The sequence below is a fragment of the Fringilla coelebs genome (genome assembly GCF_963513975.1).
Source record: "Fringilla coelebs genome assembly, chromosome: 15".
Lineage (NCBI taxonomy): Eukaryota > Metazoa > Chordata > Aves > Passeriformes > Fringillidae > Fringilla > Fringilla coelebs.
In genome coordinates, this window is record NC_140041.1 from 2,165,934 (window position 1) to 2,185,435 (window position 19,502).

General features: G+C 49.7%; 1 protein-coding gene across 2 annotated transcripts; it reads right to left on the minus strand.

Annotated features, from left to right (window-relative positions):
- On the minus strand, positions 1–18,890 carry ECSCR (endothelial cell surface expressed chemotaxis and apoptosis regulator). Of its 2 annotated transcripts, XM_084215657.1 has the most exons (11): positions 18,778–18,890; positions 9,504–9,545; positions 8,928–8,978; positions 7,513–7,629; positions 6,989–7,042; positions 5,079–5,147; positions 4,440–4,538; positions 3,594–3,692; positions 2,999–3,035; positions 1,795–1,894; positions 1–1,252 (listed from the first exon to the last, which is right to left on the minus strand). In XM_084215657.1, the coding sequence occupies exons 1-11, from the start codon at positions 18,827–18,829 to the stop codon at positions 1,244–1,246; spliced, it is 729 nt and encodes a 242-aa protein (XP_084071783.1). In that variant the 5' UTR covers positions 18,830–18,890; the 3' UTR covers positions 1–1,243. The 2 variants fall into 2 exon arrangements, with proteins under 2 accessions (XP_084071783.1, XP_084071782.1); XM_084215656.1 differs by lacking the exon at positions 1–1,252 and having other exon boundaries at positions 1,265–1,894.
- Between the last annotated feature and the right edge of the window lie 612 nt (positions 18,891–19,502).

The window sequence follows — 19,502 nt, forward strand, 5'->3', positions numbered from 1 at the left end:
ATGTCAGAGGTTAAAAGTGTGTTGGCTCTTACCAGGAGCTTTGAAAATGTTGCATTTTTTTTTGCTGAACATTTCCTTGCCAGCTGCAAAGCACAGCTGCCTCTTGCATTGCACAAAGGGATGCTGCTCTTCCTGGTCTCAGGAAGCTTTGGGGAAGCAGTGGTGGAGATCACACAGAATTCACAGAATCACTGGGTTCAAAGAGACCTTCAAGATCATCAAGTCCAACGCAGCCCCAACACCTCAGCTAGACCACGACACTGAGTGCCACATCCAGACTCTGTTAAACACACCCAGGGATGGTGACTCCACCACTTCCCTGGGAAGGCCATTCCAGAACTTTATCACTCTTTCTGTAAAAAATTTTTTCCTAATAACCAGCCTATATTTCCCTTGGAAGATCTCCTGGCAAACTTGAGCTGCCACACTTCAGGAGCTGAAGGAGCTCAGCATTTTGCCTGTGGCCATTCATTTTACACTGAGATAAACCCTGATCTATGCAGGACTTTGTTCCTTACACTTCAGCTGAGCACGTGGGGAGATAACGATCTGCCTTCCTGAAGCTCCGTTGTTATGAATAATAATCATAATAATAAAGTGTTTAAGATGGCAATTTGCATTTCAGCAGCACCTTTAATTCACGGCTCTCCAAACTCTTTACAGACAGGGATTAACGAGGCCTCACAACAACCCTGTGAGGTAGGAGGATGTGATGTGACCATCCCACTGCTGTGGGGACAATGAGGGTACCAGGGATAAGGGGTTTGGAGCAGTCGTGCTGGGATTTGACCCAGAACTTGGTCATTTCAGTCCCATCAGGCCTTCAGCTTCGGATCAGCTTTCCCAACGCACAGGTCTGGCTCCACGTGGGGCTATGCTGATTAATGAGCCCGTGACTGCCTGGCACAGACTATAAAGGCCATTCATCTAAGGCAGAGGTTTATTAGTGGAGTGGATGGTGCCTTGGTGCTTCTTGCTGCTGGAATTATCTGAGTGTTTGAAGGCATATCAAAAATAGAGTTAGATATCAACCACCAAGTGTGGCAGGCTGTAACTGGAGAAAGCCCTTAGGCCCCTGGTGGAGAAGCTATGTAGGACACTACTGTAAATGTACTGATCAGAAAGGACATAATAATTTATATATAAAGTCCGCCCTTGCTCTTTCCCTGAAGGAAATATAAAAAGAACCTAGAAAGCCACTGCTGGTTGTCACATGTCAGCTTCAAGCTCTGGGCTCTTGGCTTCATAGCACCTGCCAAAAGAACAAAATGTGGTCATCAGTGGCCTGGCTGGGCTGACAAAGGCAGTAGAGCACTGTGTTCTCCCAAACTCAGTCCCAGCTTTAAAACAACTGAAAATGATAAGGATTCCTCATGTGGGATGGCCCTGAGAGCCCTGATGGGGATGTGCTTCAACCACCTGAGGGGCAGGAGTGGATAAGCTGAGCTGGAGGGTGAGACCTTGATTTCTCACAGACCTCTCCATTTAATGGCAAACCCCTCCAGCTTTGCAGGTGGCCACAGGTGATGTCACCTGTGTACATGAGGTAAACTTGGCACCTCGAGTTCAGTCAGCCCAGGTAAACCTGAGATGGGCAACTCAGACTTTTCACCAGGCTCACTGGAAGCAGTTTGGACCTTTAGAAGTTTGGTGGCAGCTGATTTTTGTCATATTTCTGAAGGAATAAAAGAGCAGAGAAATACCTCAAGGCATGCTCTTATGCCTTATGCTCTTATCCAGCCAGAGAAAGGATCCCCAGCTGATTCCCTAGAAAGCAAGGCTGAAAAGGGAAACCTTTTCTGATGGGGGGTAGCTCATGCTGTTGTTGGTGTTGATGTTCTTCATGGAGATCAGAGTGATGCTGTTCCCCTTCTGGCTCGTGTCTGCTGAGCAGCTGCCAAGGAAAGGAGATAATTAATTACTCTGGGAAACAAAAGAGGGAATCACAGAATCACAGAGTCACTGAGGTTGGAAAAGACCTCCAAGATCACTGAGTCCAACCTTTGAGTCATCATCCCCTGGTCAGCAGACCAAAGCACTGAGTGCCGTGTCCAGGTGTTCCTTGGACACCTCCAGGGACAAAATGTATTTGCAGAGAGCTGGAGACAAACAGGCAAGGCCATGACTGGTGTGGGCAACCAGGTTTGGTTTCCACCACCCACTGAGCTGCTGTCCTGATTCAGGCCCATCTATAGAGAGTTACAAGGCTTGGGAAGGTGGAATTCCCCTTTTTTTCCTGCCTTGAGGGCTGGGATGTGCATTCCTTGCCAGTGGAGGCTGGATGACTTTGGGATCAGGGAGCCTTAGGTACTGTCCTATTTTCTGGCACGTTCTGCCTCAGTGGCTTCAGATCCCTTGGATATGATCGTTAAAGGTATTTAGTGACCACTGATGCTGATGCAAATTTGGCACCCACAGACTTTGCTCCCTGTGTCCCTGGTCCCCTTTCCAAAGCAGGGTTTAGGAAACTATCAGATGGAAAAATAGCAGCAATATGTTTTGGTCCCTTCCAGCTCTTGTTTTCTGCTGCTTTCCCACATTCGGCCTCTCCTCTAGAATAGCAGTGATGGACCATGGGATTCTGATGGACAATTCTCTGCTTGATACTTCTCTTCCAAAAGTCTCTGAATTGGGGCTCCTTTGTCTTGCTCTCACTGGGAAACAGTAATGGGCATCTTGGGAAATATTTGAGACAGAAACTTGAGTTTAGACCTCAAGGCTCTAGCTAGGCAAGGAAGACAATCTGCTTTGGGAAGGTGGTGAGTCTTCTCTCAGGGCAGCTTTGAGATGAGCCCCCTAAATATTGATCTTCTATCTATGTCTCTATCAGAGGATGAGGTGTTATCAAAGCTGATTTTGCTTTTCTAACTCTCTCAAAGATGCTTTAACAAGCTTCCTTCCACCTGAAATAACCAAGCAGATTCTTTTCCTTGCTAAAATTAGCTCTGGGATAAAACAGGCACTCTCAATCAGATGTGGGTGGCAGGAGCAGCCTTACCTCTCTGATACCATGGAGGTTCCTGGTTTCTGTTTGTCTGGGGGGAGAAAAGCAGGTGGTGATGTAGAGGTGAGAAGTCATAAAATTAGTCAGCTCTGTTCTGAATTACTTCGTGCAGGGGTAAAAATGAAATCTGAATGAGATTGGAGACACTGTGGGGAAACTTGGGAGTTGATTAGAGAAAACCCTTCAGCTAAGGGGACGTACAGGCAGGACCTGCTGGCCCTGCTGGGCTTTAGGAAGGATTCTGCCTTGCTGCAGGACAGCCTTTGCCCTCTGCTGGGCACTGCTTTGTGGAAAATGGGATTCCTAAGGAAAAGGAGTGTCAAACTCCACGATTTTTGCTGAAAGAGCTGCCCACCTCTTGGAATTTTAGCTGCAGGAAATTTGAGACCACATCCAGATGAGGCTGGGCTGGGGCTCTAGCGAGGAGGTCACACTGCATTCCTGACTGCTCAATCCATGTTCCAGTCTGGCTTCCAAACCTCCCCACCACGGTGTAAGGTTTTCAAATACATCTTTTAGGAATTGACAGATCCACATGGAAACTGGTGACTTGTTGATTAGGGAAGCACAGATTCCCCCAGACAGATACCTTCTGAGTCCTTGGAGTGGTTGCACTTGAACCTCAGGCTGACCACGCTGACCAGGATGATGACCACCACTATCAGGATAACGACAAAGCTGATGACACCTGGGGATGGAGGAAAGAACTGTCTGAGCAGCAGGGAGACTCTGACATCAAAACTTGGCTAGGAAATCAATACTTTCATTAATGTGAGCATGGTTCGTAATAGGCAGAGAAGCAAACAGTTGTTAGAACAAATAGCTTTATCCTCCTGTGTTTTAACCTCAAAGGGCTGCTATGAATACTTAATCAATAAATAATTAATTGGTAAGGCAGTGCCAGGAAGGCAGAAGTCAGCTGATTACACTGGGGATTGATAAGAGTCCGTATGTTCCTGCTACAGTCGGTAAATCTTATCCCAAAAGTGTGTAAAGCCAGATAAATAAGTAATGTAATAGGGAGAGACAAGCTAGAGCTGTGGGTGATGTTATCTGTCCCATAAACCATCTTTAGACACTTTAAATCAAGTGTGGATTTGATACTGACATCAGGCCTCAATAAATCAAACAATTCTTTGCACAGGAAATTTGTCCTGCTAAGAATCCCTTGGACTTAGAATCATGGAATGGTTTGGTTTGGGAGGGACCTTAAAGCTCATCCCATCCCACCCCTGCCATGGGCAGGGACAGCTCCCAATGTCCCAGGCTGCTCCCAGCCCCAGTGTCCAGCCTGGCCTTGGGCACTGCCAGGGATCCATGGGCAGCCCCAGCTGCTCTGGGCACCCTGTGCCAGGGCCTCATGGAGTTGGGTGTCCAAACCAGCACGGCCTGGTGAAAGAGAACCCTCCTCCCCCCAGGTGGCACAAGACCTTACCAAAAGCTGCCACTGTCAGCGGTGATTTCTCGTCTGTCGGGGTGGGCTCGGGCAATTGGCTGGAGGAGTTGGGTGCTGGGGTGATGGGTTTTGAGGTGCCTACAGAGGGGAGAAAGGTAGAAATGACTTTTACATAAAAGTCATTCTTCCACGGCTGGGAAGAGGATTCCTAGCAATCCTAGAGGCCCTAACTCTCACTTGCACTTCACTGAAAAGACCAAGTTTGGATCCTGGCCAGACCCATCAATATTAACAGCAAAGTGAGTGAGACCTGTGTGGAATCATTGCCTTGGTGGGGCCCCTTTTATGGACAAGCTGAGAGCACCCAGGGGTTTTCCTTCTGGGACCCCAGTGGGGAAAGGTCAAAGTCAGAGCTGGCACTGTGTTTGAGGAGGGAATTTGTCCAGCCTTCCTGCTTTTACGACCTTTTGCCATAATGCCACCTTTCCTGCTGTTCCCAGGCTCAAGAAGTTGCCCCCAAGTGCTGTTTCTTCAGAGCTTTACAGAATTTTCAAGGGCTGGATGGGACATTCATCACCCCTCAGGAAATCCTTGGTGTCCATGCTGCCTTGAAGACAGCTGTGTGATGGCCTGGCTGCTGGCTGTGCAGAGGAATATAAAATATGGAGTAGGAATCACCTGTCTGTGAGGAGGAAGCACCTTGAGTTGCTGATGTTGTGGTGCTCTCATTCCTCACGGAATCCTGACCTGCACAGAGAGACAGAGAATGTGAGCCTTGACCTCCAGTGACATTCAAGAACCAGAGGAATTGATGGAGAGGAAAATGGATTCACAGTAGTGCCGGTGACATCTGGGGAAACCTGGAATTAATACTCCCACCTCCATACTAAAAGCTTCCCACCAAACATACTTTGTCCCATTTTCCATGTCCAAATAGAAACCTAGGGCACCAAAATTCAAATACCCTTTTGTGAATTCTTTAGGGTCTGCAGTCCCAGGTACAGGTTTGGGGCAGAAAGAGCAAAGCAAGGCTGGAAGACTGAGCTGGGAAGGTTATAGGTGTGCTGTAGGTCATAAGCATTGAGACTTTAAAATAAGTCTGATTAGGGGGGGAAAATATTGCAGAATGTGGATGTGGATTGAGTGTTTGCCTTGTCCCTGGACTTGAAGTGAGTGGATTTGCTATGCTGGGTTATCTAGAAGTAATTAAACCTCTTTGAGTTGGGCTAACTTGTACATCATATGTAGTCTTGTACACCATATGTAGTCTAGCTGTGGCAGCACAGAGGATTGTCCAAGCAAGGACTCCAGTCCTCAGTGGGATAAACTGGCTTGTGTGAAGCTGCTTGGTTTGTGACAGCTGCTTCCAGTGCCTGTGCAAGGAAATGTGAAGCCAGTCCATGTGTTTTACTTGTACAGAGAAAAAACATCCTTTGCTGCCTCCAGGCTGTTGTTGAACAGCCAGAGTGTCTGCATCAACCTTAATGAGCAGCTACAGGCCCTGTCAGGAGACTCAGAGTGATACTTCAGAGCTTCACAAGATCATCTGTAGGTCAGGCAGCATCTTCTTCCCTGCTTTGCCAGGCCCAGGCTCCCAGCAGCAGCTCTGGCCAAGGGGATGTGGTGCCTGGAGAGGTGTGCACAGCCCCTGGCACTGCCTGGGGAGCAGCTGAACCCAGGTCCTGTCCCACAGCAAACATCCCTAATTTGGAATGGCATTTTGTCAAAAGCCAGAAGAAAAAGGGGAAAAAGTATGAAATAATAAATCTAGCCATTTCAGAAGCCACAAAGAGCAGAACAGTCTGGAGAAGCAGGGTCTGCTGCTATACAATTTTTTGCCCACTCATCAAATTCTTTGTTTAATTCTGAAATTGTTCTTCAAGCCACAGGCAGAAGCTGTAGTTTGCTGAGCCTGGCACAGATACCCCATCCCTGGGAAATGCTGGGTCTCACACAATGGGAGACCTGGCTTTTGGAAGCATCAGCATCTTTATTCAAAGATGTGTGGAGCTTCTCAGTGGTAAATCAGGGCTGGAATGGACAGCAATCTGCTCTGAGCAAAGGGCTCCTGGCTTAGCTGGGCACAGCCATGCTGGGTGGGCATCTGTGTGGGCACAGCTGACCACAGCTTTCTCACCTTGCTTGTGTTGGACATCTGAGAGGTACTTGGAGAGGCAGAGCACTTTCTTGACCATTGCAGATTTTTGGGGCTGAATTTTTAATGGAGAGTCAGCTCAGCTGTCAGATTTCAGTCTTCAGTCACTTGGATTCTGCCCTTATTCTGAGAAAACTCTTACTGAATTCTCTAATTTGTACTTACAGATTGGGTTAAGCAAACTGTCAAAAGCAAAATTATTTTTATTTAAAAAGACTTTAAAAGGGCTCTCCTCTCCTAAACATAGATCCATTGTTTGGCTGCTCAAGTTCATCCCAGCAGAGGATGTTAAGAGCATTTATCTCATGTTTTATCGCTGCTTGTAAAGACACCAAATGTGATTTTGGATGGCTCACCACCCAAAAAAGACTTGTGCTTTTGATTGCCATCAAATTATCTGATCTTATTGTTAGTCTCTAAAAGGACAAAGTACCTTGAGGTGCGGGAGAAGGAGCTGTCGTGCTTCTTTTTCCACTGGACTTCTCATCTAGATAAAGAAAACGTGGGAAAGGACAATTAACTTGGGAAGCCACTACACATTCCACTGTGGAGAGCTGCTGGGTGTCCATGGAACAAAAATCTTTATTTGCATGCTGCTTTCCTTGCAGACACACATCAGGATGCCCAGTTAGCCAGGTGTGGAATCAGCTCAGAGTGTACCTGACAGGTGAGCTTGGGAGAGGGAGCCTGGGGAGGCTGGAGCAGCTCCAATATTTGATAAACCATGATCTGGATTTTCTCATATGGGCTTGGCCTGGCTGTGTCCATCTGGGGAGCTGGAATGAGCTGCTCTTTCAGCAAAAAAAAACTCTGAGAAATTCAATATTTGCAGAATTGCTGAATAACCAGCACAGTGTGAACGAGGCCCAATATTCTGATGCCTGCAGTTTGGCTTGGGTAAGGAGGGAGGCACAAACAAGCCCTGCCTGAGAAAATATTTGAGTTTTCCATCCTTACCTTGCTCAGTGGTTGCTATCAGGGCTGTTTTAGTGGTGGGGGAGGGTTTGGCTGTAGTAGTTTGACCCACAGAGGTGAGGCTCAGGTTGCTCAGTGGTGTTGCTTTTACTGATGGCTCTGTAGAGAAATTGTGGTGTTACTTCAAAAGGTTCAGCTCAGAAACAGCTTGCAGAGGGCACAGCTATTGCAGAGCCCTCAAATTTCTTGAGAGTTAGGAATCATCTGCTGGGGAAAGCATGGAAATAGCCTTCATCCTGCTCAGAGTCAAGGAGCTCTTGTACTTTGGAATTTCCTTTTGCTCTTTTCACTGTGAGGAGATGCTGAGCTGGCAGAGCTCAGCAAACACATGGGGAAAGTCAGGGTTTGCCACTGCTTCTTTCCCTGCTGTGAAAAGTGAAGGTTTTTTTGTCACTTGACCTGCCTGGAGCTGCCTGGCACCACGTGATCATTTCCTTGTGCTCTGAAATGCCAACTTCCACCTTTCATTTCACTGAGAGTCTCCAAGCACAAATAATTCGGCTCTTGAAGTGGTCTGGAGGCTCCATCCTCTGCCTCAGCCTGTCCAAACTGCCCCTGATCCAGAGCAAGATGTGAGGGGGAAAGCTTTCAATAATCCCTCCACAAGGAACAGTGGATCACCAGCTGGGAATTTATAGGCAACTTCTAGACTGCTCTTGGCTTCACAATAAATTGAGAAAATGGTGAAATGGTTTCAAGGTTCCTGTGGTGTGTTTTTCCCCCCTTTATCCAAATGTTTCAGTGAAACATTAGAATTTATGATTAAGTTTAAGTTTCTCTTTTTTTTTTTTTTTTCAAGGCTGGGAAGCAGAAGCAGAGATCTTTTTGAGATCTTATTCCTTGATATTTTTGGGCCCTTCTGGAAGGGTAGCTACGCTTAGATTTTTTTTTCCCTGAAACATAGCAGGAAGAGATCTGTCTCCAAAGATCCAAGTGGACACTTACAGACATGGAGCTGGAGTGATAATTTCTTGTGTAATTGGTTTTGTGTATATATAAAAAATTATAGGAAGGCTTGTGTTGGAAGGGATCTTAAAGATCAGCCAACTTGTCAGGGCTTGGAGCAGCCTGGGATAGTGGAAGGTGTCCCTGCCCATGGGGAATGGAAGAGCTTTAAGGTCTCTTCCAGCTCAAACCATTCTGGAATTCCACTCTATGATCATCTCATTCTCCCTATTCAATTTAGTGATTTCTTTGCCCCTGGTTTTGCTCACACCTGTGCCTTGATCCCTGTGGGGTGAGTTGGCAGGATCAGAAGCCCTGACACCACAAAATTTCCTTCCTCATCACCCCTGTCCCCTGCACATCCCCAGTTACTGTGGGCTGGCCCAGCTGGGCTGAGGTCAGACCAGTTCCCCACTGGGATATCCCCAAGCCAGTCTCCAGCTGAGCATTACCTGAGCTGTGGTTCTTGGCTTCAGGGCTGGGTGCTGTTGATTGGGATGGACCTGGAACACAAGCAGAGGCATGGAGGTGACATTTCCAGGCTGGCAGGATCCCACAGGGAGGGTTGGAGGATGAGCCAGAAAGGGGCCATGGTAGCCAATGAGAGCAGAAAGGGTGAGGGGAGCAAGAGATGCTGAGGAAAGGGTTTGTCCCTGGTGTGGCTGTAGGAACCAGCTCCATGTATCCACTGCTGCTAGGAAACAGCTGGGGAGCAGGGAGCAAAGAGCAGGCAGGATCCCTCTGCTTTCCCCAGGCTTCCTGGAGCACAGCCTTGTCCTTTCCAGACAAAAAGGAGCCAAGCCAGGTCAGTCCTTGGGGCACAGTGCCCTCCATGATCCCTTGAAGGTCTGGGGGCGACTGCTGATGCCTGGGGCAGGCTGAGGCAGGATCCTGGGAGAAGATCCCTCAGCAGGTGGGAGTTTGGAATCAGGGTCCCATTTGGGGCTTCTCCCCAAATTTGCATCCCCCCATTTCCACGCGCATCCGCATCCAAAGAGACACATAAAGCACATCACAAGCAGAGGTACCTGTTCCAGCAGGGGTGGAGGAGTTTGTGGGAGCTGTGGAACCTGAAAGGAAAGGGCAGAGGGTGAGTGGTGCTGATCTGTGGTGGTCACTAACACACTGCTGTTCTTGGTCCTTATGGGGTTTGGGTTTTCCTCATCTTCTGTCACAATGACTTGGAAATACGGGATTGCCCCAAAAACATTAGCAAAGAAGTAGTAGCAAAGAAGTTTTACTGAGTGTAAAACTATTGGGCTCTGAGTAAATTAGTAGTGGAGTTTATCCAGCCAGGATAAATGTCCTCCTCCCCTTTGGGGGGCCACGGAAATCCATGGGGTCATTCCCTCCCTGTGAGCTGTTTGCCTCAGCCCAGCCCTGGCACAGCAGGGTGTGTGACCTGTGCTCTGGAGCTGTTCAGAGGTAAGACACACTTCTGAACACTTTGTTCCCTTGAGACCTTAAGGAATGGATGGATGGGATTTGTAGAGGCTTCCAGGAGCTGATGGGACTGTTCTTCCTATCCTGTGTGTCCTGGGAAACTGAGTCTGGAGGGAGCTGCAGCCCTCAGGAGCTGCTTTCCCTCTAGGGCTGGGTAGTCCTGCAGGTCCATACAAGGCTGTAGGTGCTCACTGGGTCCCCAGTTCCTCAGCTGAAAGGAGGCTTTTTTTGGTTTATTTGTTTGTTTTTCTTTTGGATTCATGACAAAGCATCCCTGCCTCAATCCCTCACATTTCCCATTCTCAGCATCTGTGATGTTTTCCTGTAAGCCCCAGCTCCCAGGGTCCTGTGCTCATGGAGTCACAGAGCCGAGTTTTAGTTTGGAAGGGAACTTTCAAGGTCATCTAGTCCAACCCCAAGGGTTAGATGAGATGGCAATTAAAAACACTGCCCTTGAAAATGGGAGAAAGAAATGTCCCACACTCGAGGACAAGACCTGAAAAATGTAAATACACTTTAAATGCTCAAATCCAACCCAGCTGGTTTAACTTTGGGAAGGTGACTTTGAGTGTGTCATTGCTGGAATGCACATCCTAATTGGGATTTTCAAATGGTTATTGCTGGTGACCCTGGTGCTCTCCGTGGTTAAGTTTAATGGCAGAAATTACACTACAGGTACAGAAAGCAGCTGAATCTGACTGCCCTGGTGATCCATCTCACCAGAGTCCCACGGGAGAAAAGGGATCTGGGGAGAAAGGGACAGCAGGGAAGGTTGAATCCTTCCAGCACACTGTCCCCTCATGATGCTTCATTGCTCTGTGGTGGGAGCAGTGCCTTTGCAGGGGGTGCAGGGGAGGGTCCAGCCAGGGCAGCACCAGCCAGGGCACAGCAGTGCCCGTTTCAACCAGAACCTGGCAGGCCCTGGCACAGGGTGTCCAGTGAAGCTGTGGCACTGGATCCCTGTGATCCCTGCATCCCTGCGAGTGTCCAAGGCCGGGTTGGACAGGGATTGGAGCACTCTGTGCTAGTGGAAGATGTCCCTGGCATGGCAGGGGGTGGGATGAGATGAGCTTTAGGGTCCCTCCCAGCCCAAGCCACTCTTTGATGCCCAGAGCTGTAGGGGTGGTGTGGATGAGCTCAGGGGGAGGTCCAGGGGGAGCTGCTGGTGCCTGGGGAGTCTGAGGGCCCGGGCAGGAAGGGGTGTCTGGAAGGAGACCCTGAGCACTGAGCGGGGTTCTGGCTCAGAGCTCACCCTCGGCACCCTCTGAGTGTATCGAGTTCCTGATTGATCTCATTTTCCTCCTGGAATTGCTCTGGAGCTGTAATTGTTTTTGTGTCTGAGGTTTTATGACAATGATCCCAGCCAGACAGGAAGTGTGTAAACCATGGTAAACACATAATTAAATGTGGTTTATTCCCAGAAATGGCTTGGCTGTGAAAATCAGACTGGACTTTTCATACCTTTTCCATGTTTTTCTCTTCTAATTTACTGGGCAGCAGGGTGGGAAAACTGCCCTGTTCAATCCGTGAAAGAGGAGACAGGATCAGGTCTTTAATCATTTAATCAGAGGAAGGGACTGGTTGATTTTCTAGCTCCATTTGGAGCAGGATCAGGAACTAAGGACCTTTATGTGCAGCAAGGAAAAGGGAGGCTGGGAAAGAGGAACCTGCCTTAACATAGGGCTAGAGAGGTGCTAGGAGTGATTGTGTTGGAGAATTTATGGGATCCTTCCCTGGGGGTTTTGAAGAGCGACTTAAAGGAGCATCAGGGTGACACCTCAGGTTTCAGCTGAATCTGACTGTCCTGTGCTGCTTTAGTGTGTGGGTCTGGGTTCACATTAGGGGATGGTGAGCTCTCCTCACAGACCAGGGAGACAAAACAATTCCTTCTCTAGATGGGGACCAAGGACAAATGATCCAAATCTCAGCCCAGGAGCACAAACAACGAGGGCTGAAGAGAGAAAAACAAGCAGGGTGGGACTGCAGGGGCTGGGGCTGGGATGGGACAATGAACTGCAAGGTGCAAATGGAGCAGAGCTGATCCCAGGGAGAGACCCTGTGAGCACTCGTGCATTTTGGTTCACCTGGGGTGCAGCCCTGGCTGGGCTCTGGTGCTGCCCAAGGTGGATCCATTGAGGCCTCCTAATAAATCCCTGCTTTATTCTTTAACTCTGTCCAGTCTCTGTTCTAGGTCAGCCTTCACAAGGCATCAGGGCAGTAAGAGACAGGGTTATGGACATCTGTACCATCACCTACTAAATCAATTAATATATTGGGAAAAAAAGAATGTTTTAGGCACATGTTTGCCCTTCCTCAAGAGGTAGAGATGCTTCTTTTGAGGAAGGAGGATGATTCTGGACATCGGTTTGCAAATGCCTTAAGATACTCTCTACAATCAGCACAAAAAATAAAGTGCTGAGATTGTTCTGGGGGTCAATAACCCCCAGCAGCTGCCAGACTCACACAGCTCCCCTTTCTCCAAAATTCCCTTGCAGGACCCATTGTCATGTTTTCCTGAGGGGAGAAATACCTGTGGCACACTTATGGAAATGCTCCCAGGTACTTTGTCATGGACATGGTGGAAGCACCAAGAATTGCTGGAGAAAGAGCTGCTGTCTGCACTCAGCCTTTGCCAAAGGGAAAGGGAAAATGAAGGTGCTCAGATGGACATTTATTCCAGCATTTTTGGTGTAGATTAGGAGAAATCTGAGATCTTGAAGAGAGCCTCTGGGGATGGGAGGAAGCTGAGGGCCAGGGAAGTAACACTGCCCTGCTCTGCCATCCCTTGATGGGGCCATCCACAGGCCAGCTCCAGCATCCCTTGGACAGGAGGAAATTATTGTACTCAACGCTTTCTTCACTGCAGCTTATCCTGTCACTGAGAGTCACACTGGAGACCTTCTGAAGTTCTCTGTTGGCAAACCTAAACCTTGTGGTTATTATGAAAAAGATGAAAAAGCAGTTTTTCCCCCTGCTCAGTTCCCAGAGTTCCTGTGGCTGTGCTGATGCTTGCCCTGCTCTGGAGAGGCCGAGGGCTGGAGATCCCTTCTGGCATTCTGCTCCGGAATAAACGGCCCTGCCTTCTCTAAACACATCCACACTTCATTTCAAAGGGCAGCCGGCCTGGCTCCGGCTTCTGGCCGCTGCTGCTTGTTGTGCCTTCCCTGCCAACTCAAATAAGCAAAAGCCCTGTTCTATTGGGTGTTTTCTTTTGGGGAGGGTGCTCAGCACCCCCGGTCCCACAGGAGTGGGATGGATCTGTGCAAGGCAGGATGAGACCGAGCTCCCATTGTGGGGCTGGGCAGCAGGATGGGGTGGACACAAGGCGCCACGTGTCACAGCTCCCTGCAGATATCCCAGGGGATTCTGGAGTTGGAAACCATTCCCTCCCAGGGCTGCTGCCAGCACAGAGAGCCCTGGCTGCAGAAACAGCTCCCAGCAATAATCAGGACACGGCTGGCGCAGCTGGAATTGCAGTAAACATCAAAGCCCCTCCACAAGGGCAAGCACTGCCAAGGAGCTCGTTGCGTGTTTGGGTGCAAAGGATTTACAGCTGGATTGTGCAGTCCTGGGTGGAGACTGGGAGCTGGCTGAGGGATTTACCATGGGAAATACGGCTTTGTGCTCGTGCTGTCATGGGAAAGTCCCAGTTAGCCACGGGAGCTGCGGGGCTGCACGGGAGCACGTCGGGGCTGCAGCTGCACTTCGCTCTCGGCGCTCGCTGCTTTACTGGTAATTTTTTCAAAGGGTAAACAGGAGAATTTTGGATTTCTGTTCTTGGTGGTTGTTTTTCTGTGGGACTAGGTGTGTCTAACTGACCTGGAGCCTTCTCTCATGGTAGCTGAGATATTCCCAACGCCCACAGCTCGCCCCACTCACTCCTCAGCACAAAGAGGGTGATGTCAACCAGTCAACCAAAAGGCAGGTGAATTTTAGGCATTTCTGCTTTGGTATTGTTCTTGGCAATTGTAGACATTCAAAGCATGGTTTTCCAGCTGCTGACCAAAGAGAGGGACTACTTTAAACCCCCAAACTTTGCCAGGGCTTCTTATAGAGACCTGAGCCAGCTGTTGGAAAGGTTTCAGAAGGGTTTAGATCAGGCTCAAGACAGGCTTGTGGTGTCCAGCCTGTGTTCGTGGAGGGTTGGAGTCACTGGGGAGGACCTCTGGCACTGGTGTGGAGTCACAGGGATTGCTCCTGTCCACTCAGAACTGCTGATGGGGAGGGAGTATCTATTCCCAGTGACAAGGAACCCTGGACTCATCCCTTCCCTGGCAGTTTTGGGGGATGTCCCACTGCAGAGCCCACAGGGCAGGGCTGCACCTTTGTGTCACCCTGTGTTTGAAAATGCTTTCAGGAAAGAGATCCAGCAAGCTAAAGATAGCCTTTGCAACTCAGTTACTGGCACTTCTGTCAGATGACCCAAAACAAACAAACAAAAAAAAAAAAAAAAAAAAAAAAAACCAAAAAACCAAAAACCAACCACTTAACACAGGTGCAGCTGTTTCCTGGGTGAAACACAGCAGCAGTGAGCAACACCCAGTTCTTAGGACTTCCACATGGAAAAAAACCCTTGTTTAGGAAGCCTGGAAAACAGTGAGTCCTGCCAAAGCCTAGGTCCTCTTTTATTAAGTGCCTAAATAAGGTGTCTCTGCCTAGAGGGTCTCACAGCAGAACAGGTGGGGTGGGAATTGTGGAGGAGAGAGAGGAAAAGTGTTGTTCTGCAGGGTGGATAACTGACAGCCCAAATCAGGGCCAGATCCACAGAAGTGTTCAAGTGCCTAATTCCCAAATGGCATGGAGGGGTTGGCAACTGGCTGCCAAGTTGTTCTGAATTGTAATGACTCAGTCAAAGTGTTATGGAAAGTTTAGAGAGCCGGGAATTAATCCCGGATCTCATCAGCAATTAAAATTAATTGTTGCCTTCCTCTGCCCGTCCTCAAGGGCTGGGCCTGGGCATCCTCTCCAAGCACCACATTCCCTGCTCCTCTCTGGTGCAGTCTGGATGCAGATCTTAGTGGGAGGCAATTAAAACCCACTTGGATGTAGAAACAACCCGGGAGACAAACAATGTGGGGAAGCTGCGAGCACAGAGCAGCTCTACTGCACCCCTGTGCTGCCCAGGGCTGGTTTTTCCATGTGAAGGGAAGGAAAAGCAGCCTGGCTTTTCTCCTGGCTGCACCACCCCTGCTCCACCAGGCTGCTGCTCCATCACCCTCCCAGCTGCTCGCTGGTTCCAGTTTCCTCCTGCCCTCCTTATTTTAGAGCTCTGGGTTCGCTCCTGGTGATGTGGGTCCTGTCCTTCTCCTGGCCCTGCTGCTCCTCAGGTTTGGAGCTGGGTCTGGGATTTTGGAGGAGAAATCACTCCATGCCCAGGGCAAATGAAAAATGGGGGCACCACCAATCCAGGCTTGATGGGACCCAGAGCCCAGCCTGTGCTTTTTGCCAACCTACAGTTTGTTAATAAAATTACTTATTAGCAGAAAAGCACTTTACAGAGGATACTTTCCAAGTTTCTTCCCAAACTGATTATTCTTTCCAGTAATTCTGAGATTGCCCAGGTTTATTTGAGTGCTGCTCTGTGGTGTTTATGAACCACCAAGCAGGAATGTGATCTGCTGGGACTGGTTCAGGAGACAAGGTGTGAAAGGGGCTGGTGGCTAAGGGATTTTGTGGGAAACGGATTTGTAGAGAATTTTCAAAGCTTGATAAAAGGTTTGCATAGTATGCATCTGCATGTAAACTTTGAGATAAGAAATGATGACTTAGAAATGCTATGGAATAGGACAGACATTGTTGAGAGAGAATAATAATTCATCATTCCTGTTCTTTCCACCTGCTTTTCTTGAGTGTCCTGGCTCGAGTGCCAGGGGAGCACTTGAAGGATAACCCTGCCTGGAAGAGATTCCAGTCTCACAGAAGCAACAGCCACAGGCCAGGTAAAGCATCTTGGCCTGACAATTCATCTGAGTCCAGATTTTGGGTGAATGACCCAGGTTTTGCTCCCACATTTCCTAACTCTTCATGTATGCCCACATCTCATATCCCCACAGTGTGGGCAGCAGGGCAGGGGGGATTCTGCCCCTCTGCCCTGCTCGAGTGAGACCCCACCTGCAGAGCTGCCCTACTTCAGCTTAAGGACATTGCCCCTTGTCCTGTCCCTCCAGCCCATGTCTCCAGTCCCTCTCCAGCTCTCCTGGAGCCCCTTCAGGCCCTGGCAGGGGCTCTGAGCTCTCCCTGGAGCCTTCTCCTCTCCAGGTGAGCACCCCCAGCTCTCCCAGCCTGGCTCCAGAGCAGAGGGACTCCATCCCTCTGACCATCCTGGTGCCTGCTCTGGACTCAGATGGGAGTTTCTCCCCTGTTGAGGTGGTTGGGTCGTGCTGGGTGGGCTCCTCTGGGAACTGGGGCCAGGAGAGCTCCCAGCTGGGACTTTGCTGGTGTGCAGAAGCCCCAGCTCCCTTCTCCAGCCTGACTTCCCAGCAGGAACGTTCCTGGCTTTGGGACACCAGCACCACCTCCTGCAAGGACACCTGTTGTTGACTCACCTATTGTAAATGGGACAGAATTCCTGGAAGCTGCTGCAGTCAGAGCTGCAGAGTCACCGAGGGGTTTCGTGTTACCGGAGGGAGCAGTTTGTTGTGTGAGCAAACATTTCTCCAACCACCTCCTGCTTTCTCTTCCTTGTTCAGCACCTCAGGGCTGGGCTGGCCTCGCCCTTGGCTGAGAAATCTGTTTTAGGATGCTCTGGTTTGAGGATGCAAGTCTGGAATCCGGGTGCCTGTCCTATAGCTGCACCTCATCTTTTTGATTGTATCAAAAATATATCTCAAAACACATGTCTGCTTTTGAAATACCACATTTCTCATGGCATTATCCATCCACAGGCTGTGGCACAGATAAGGAGAGCAGTGGATGGAACAACAACAGTGGGAAATCCTGCTGGGTTTTCATCAGCTTTGAGGAGGAATTTTTGCAGTGGAAATCTTTTGTCTGGAAAACGCCTGCCCATTGTAATGGAAAGGGTCTATAGGAAGAGGTTTGTTTGGACAAATTTTCTGCTAAGTGTTTCTAGGGGGAGGAAAACCAAACTGGAAATGTGCCAGACCTTCCCAATTCAGCAATTTCAAAATAACAGTTTGAACTTCCCTTATTTGAATCTCCCTTCAGAAATAACCATGAGAATGGAGAAATTCAATTTAGGAAATGATAAATTAATGAAATACTGGATTTACACTAAACAAAAGCGAGAAAGGCCTGTGTGGGACCAGGCAGGTGTTAGTGTCCAGCCTAAGCTGATTCTGTGTCTCCTCAAGGTTACATCCATCTCCCCTAGGGCAGGGAGCCTTGTTCCAGAGCCTCTAATTCCCTTTTCCAGCTGCTGGTGTGCCGGAAATCAGCGGCACCATGGAGCCCGACTGCCCCTCTCCTAGGGTGCTGCTATGCCTTGTGCAGAAGCTTCCCCAGGGGCTGCACCACCTTTGGGACTTGCTGTAAAATTAAAACTGAAATCAAAAAGCTGTTTTGGGGCTGTTGGATCAGTGCAGAAGAGGGAGGCAGGACATTCCAGGGAAGGCTGGTTTGGTGGGAGAGGTATGACAGTGCTGTGACCATGCAGGGGGACAGTCCCTGCCCCTGACTTTAGACAGGTGGCTTTGAGAGGACAGAGTGATGCTGTGGAGACTGAATGATGGGGGGTGGCATCCCTTCCACCTGTGCTGCAGCACTAGGTGCTCCTGGGAGCTGGAATTCTACAATTCTGGGATTCTGGGCAGTGCCTCTGGGATTCCTACTCCATGGGGCTTGGCATGGTGCAGCCCAGCCAGGGAAGGGGCCTGACCCTCTCTGTGCCATTGCTGTCCCATAAAAGCCCTTCCAAGCAGTTTTAAGAGGAAAAGCAGCGCTCTGGGTGGGCATTAAGGAGTGTCACAGGGTGGCCAAGGCGCTCAAAGCCCCTTGGTGTGATCCTTGCTCTGATCCCAGGCACAAATCCCCCCTCTGCTGAAGGCAGCAGTGTTGGCCTCTAATGAAGAGAGAAAATTTCCAATCCATGTGCTCTTATTTCTTGGAATTATACAGCTACAAACCGAATTGCTTTCTATATTCTGCAGAATGAGATGATCTTTCCTTTCCAACACAAACCATTCTATGATTCTCTGCCTTTTAAAAATCCCATTATTACCAGCACAGTGGCTGTAACCCGAGGCAGCTTCTATGGTTTAATGATAAAACCTCGAGTTGGAGACACATTATTTTATATTCCTTTGAATGTATTCCAGCTTCCAGCTACTACAGCTGTCAGCAAGGGAAGAGGGGCCTGACAATGCAGGGAAAAGCAACCTGTCATCCTTTAGAGCAGGAAACCAGCTCCTTCATCCCACACCTCGACTCAGATGGGAGAGAGAAGTTAAAGAATAATTACCCCAAAGCAGCAGAATTATTATAGCAAGGACGAGATGTGCTCCGCACGAGCCTTGCACGTGGGCTTTGTATTGATACTAATGAGAGCAAAAAGTGCAAATAAAAAGCATTTGTGAGGAAAACAATGCCCTGTACATTGAAACATTCCACCTTGACTCTTACTTGACAAATGTCACTTACTCCGAACGCCTCAGCAGAAGCACTCCTTTCATTAAGCTGCAAACAAATCTCTGTATTCCAGCAGTGCCAAACAAACCCTGTAAACCTGACAAAGCCACGATTTCCCCAGCACCCCGGCCGCTGCCACCCCTGAGCTGCGAGGCTGAGCTTTCCAGAGGCAGCTCCCAGCCTCTGCCCAGCTGTCTTTGGAGCCCCCCGTGAAGCCGGGCCCCCCAAATCCCCCCGTCCGAGCCTGGTGCTCCCCGGGTGCGAGCAGCTCACCTGGGAGCAGCAGGAGGAGCCAGAGCAGAGCGCGGAGGGACGGGAGCGGCATCTCCGCGCTGCTCTGTGCCTGGCGGAGCTCTGGCCATCCCGGGAGGGACCGCCAGCAGCGATTCGTCTGCCTGGGCTGACTCTCCACAGCTTCCTGTTAAAGAATAGAAGGAAACGAGCTCAATCCACAGGGGAACTGTGTTTTCAGCCCATTATGGCCGGGGAGGATGTGAGACATGGCTCACCGGCGGCAGAGGAAACCTCGCCGGGCTTTGCCGGGGTTCGGCTCCCGCTCGGAGGGATGCCCTGCTCCGGGCCCCAGCGGCTCCCTTGCGGTGCCGGGGCTTTTTGGGAGGTGTTTTGTGTGTGCTGCGATGTGCCCCGGGTCCCGTCCCCCCACATCTGCCTCCCTGGGGTAAGAGCTGCTGGAGGAGCCTCCCTGCCACCTGAGAGGGGGGTTCTCACACATCCGTGAGGAATTTAGGGATAACTGCTCCTTGTGGGGCCGGGCTGGCTCAGCAGCTGGGCCTGCCCTGTACCCTGTGCCTCCCTGGGCAGCTCCAGCGAGTCTGGGCGCTGGGACATGCCAGCTTTGGGGTGGTGGCCTTGGCATGGTGGCTTTGGGATGCTCCTCTTCAGGCAGCACCCTGCAGGACACACAACACATGCTGGGCTTGGATCTACCCCATTCCCAGTTCCTGGAGAAGGGCAAGAACTGGAAAACTGGGCTGGTT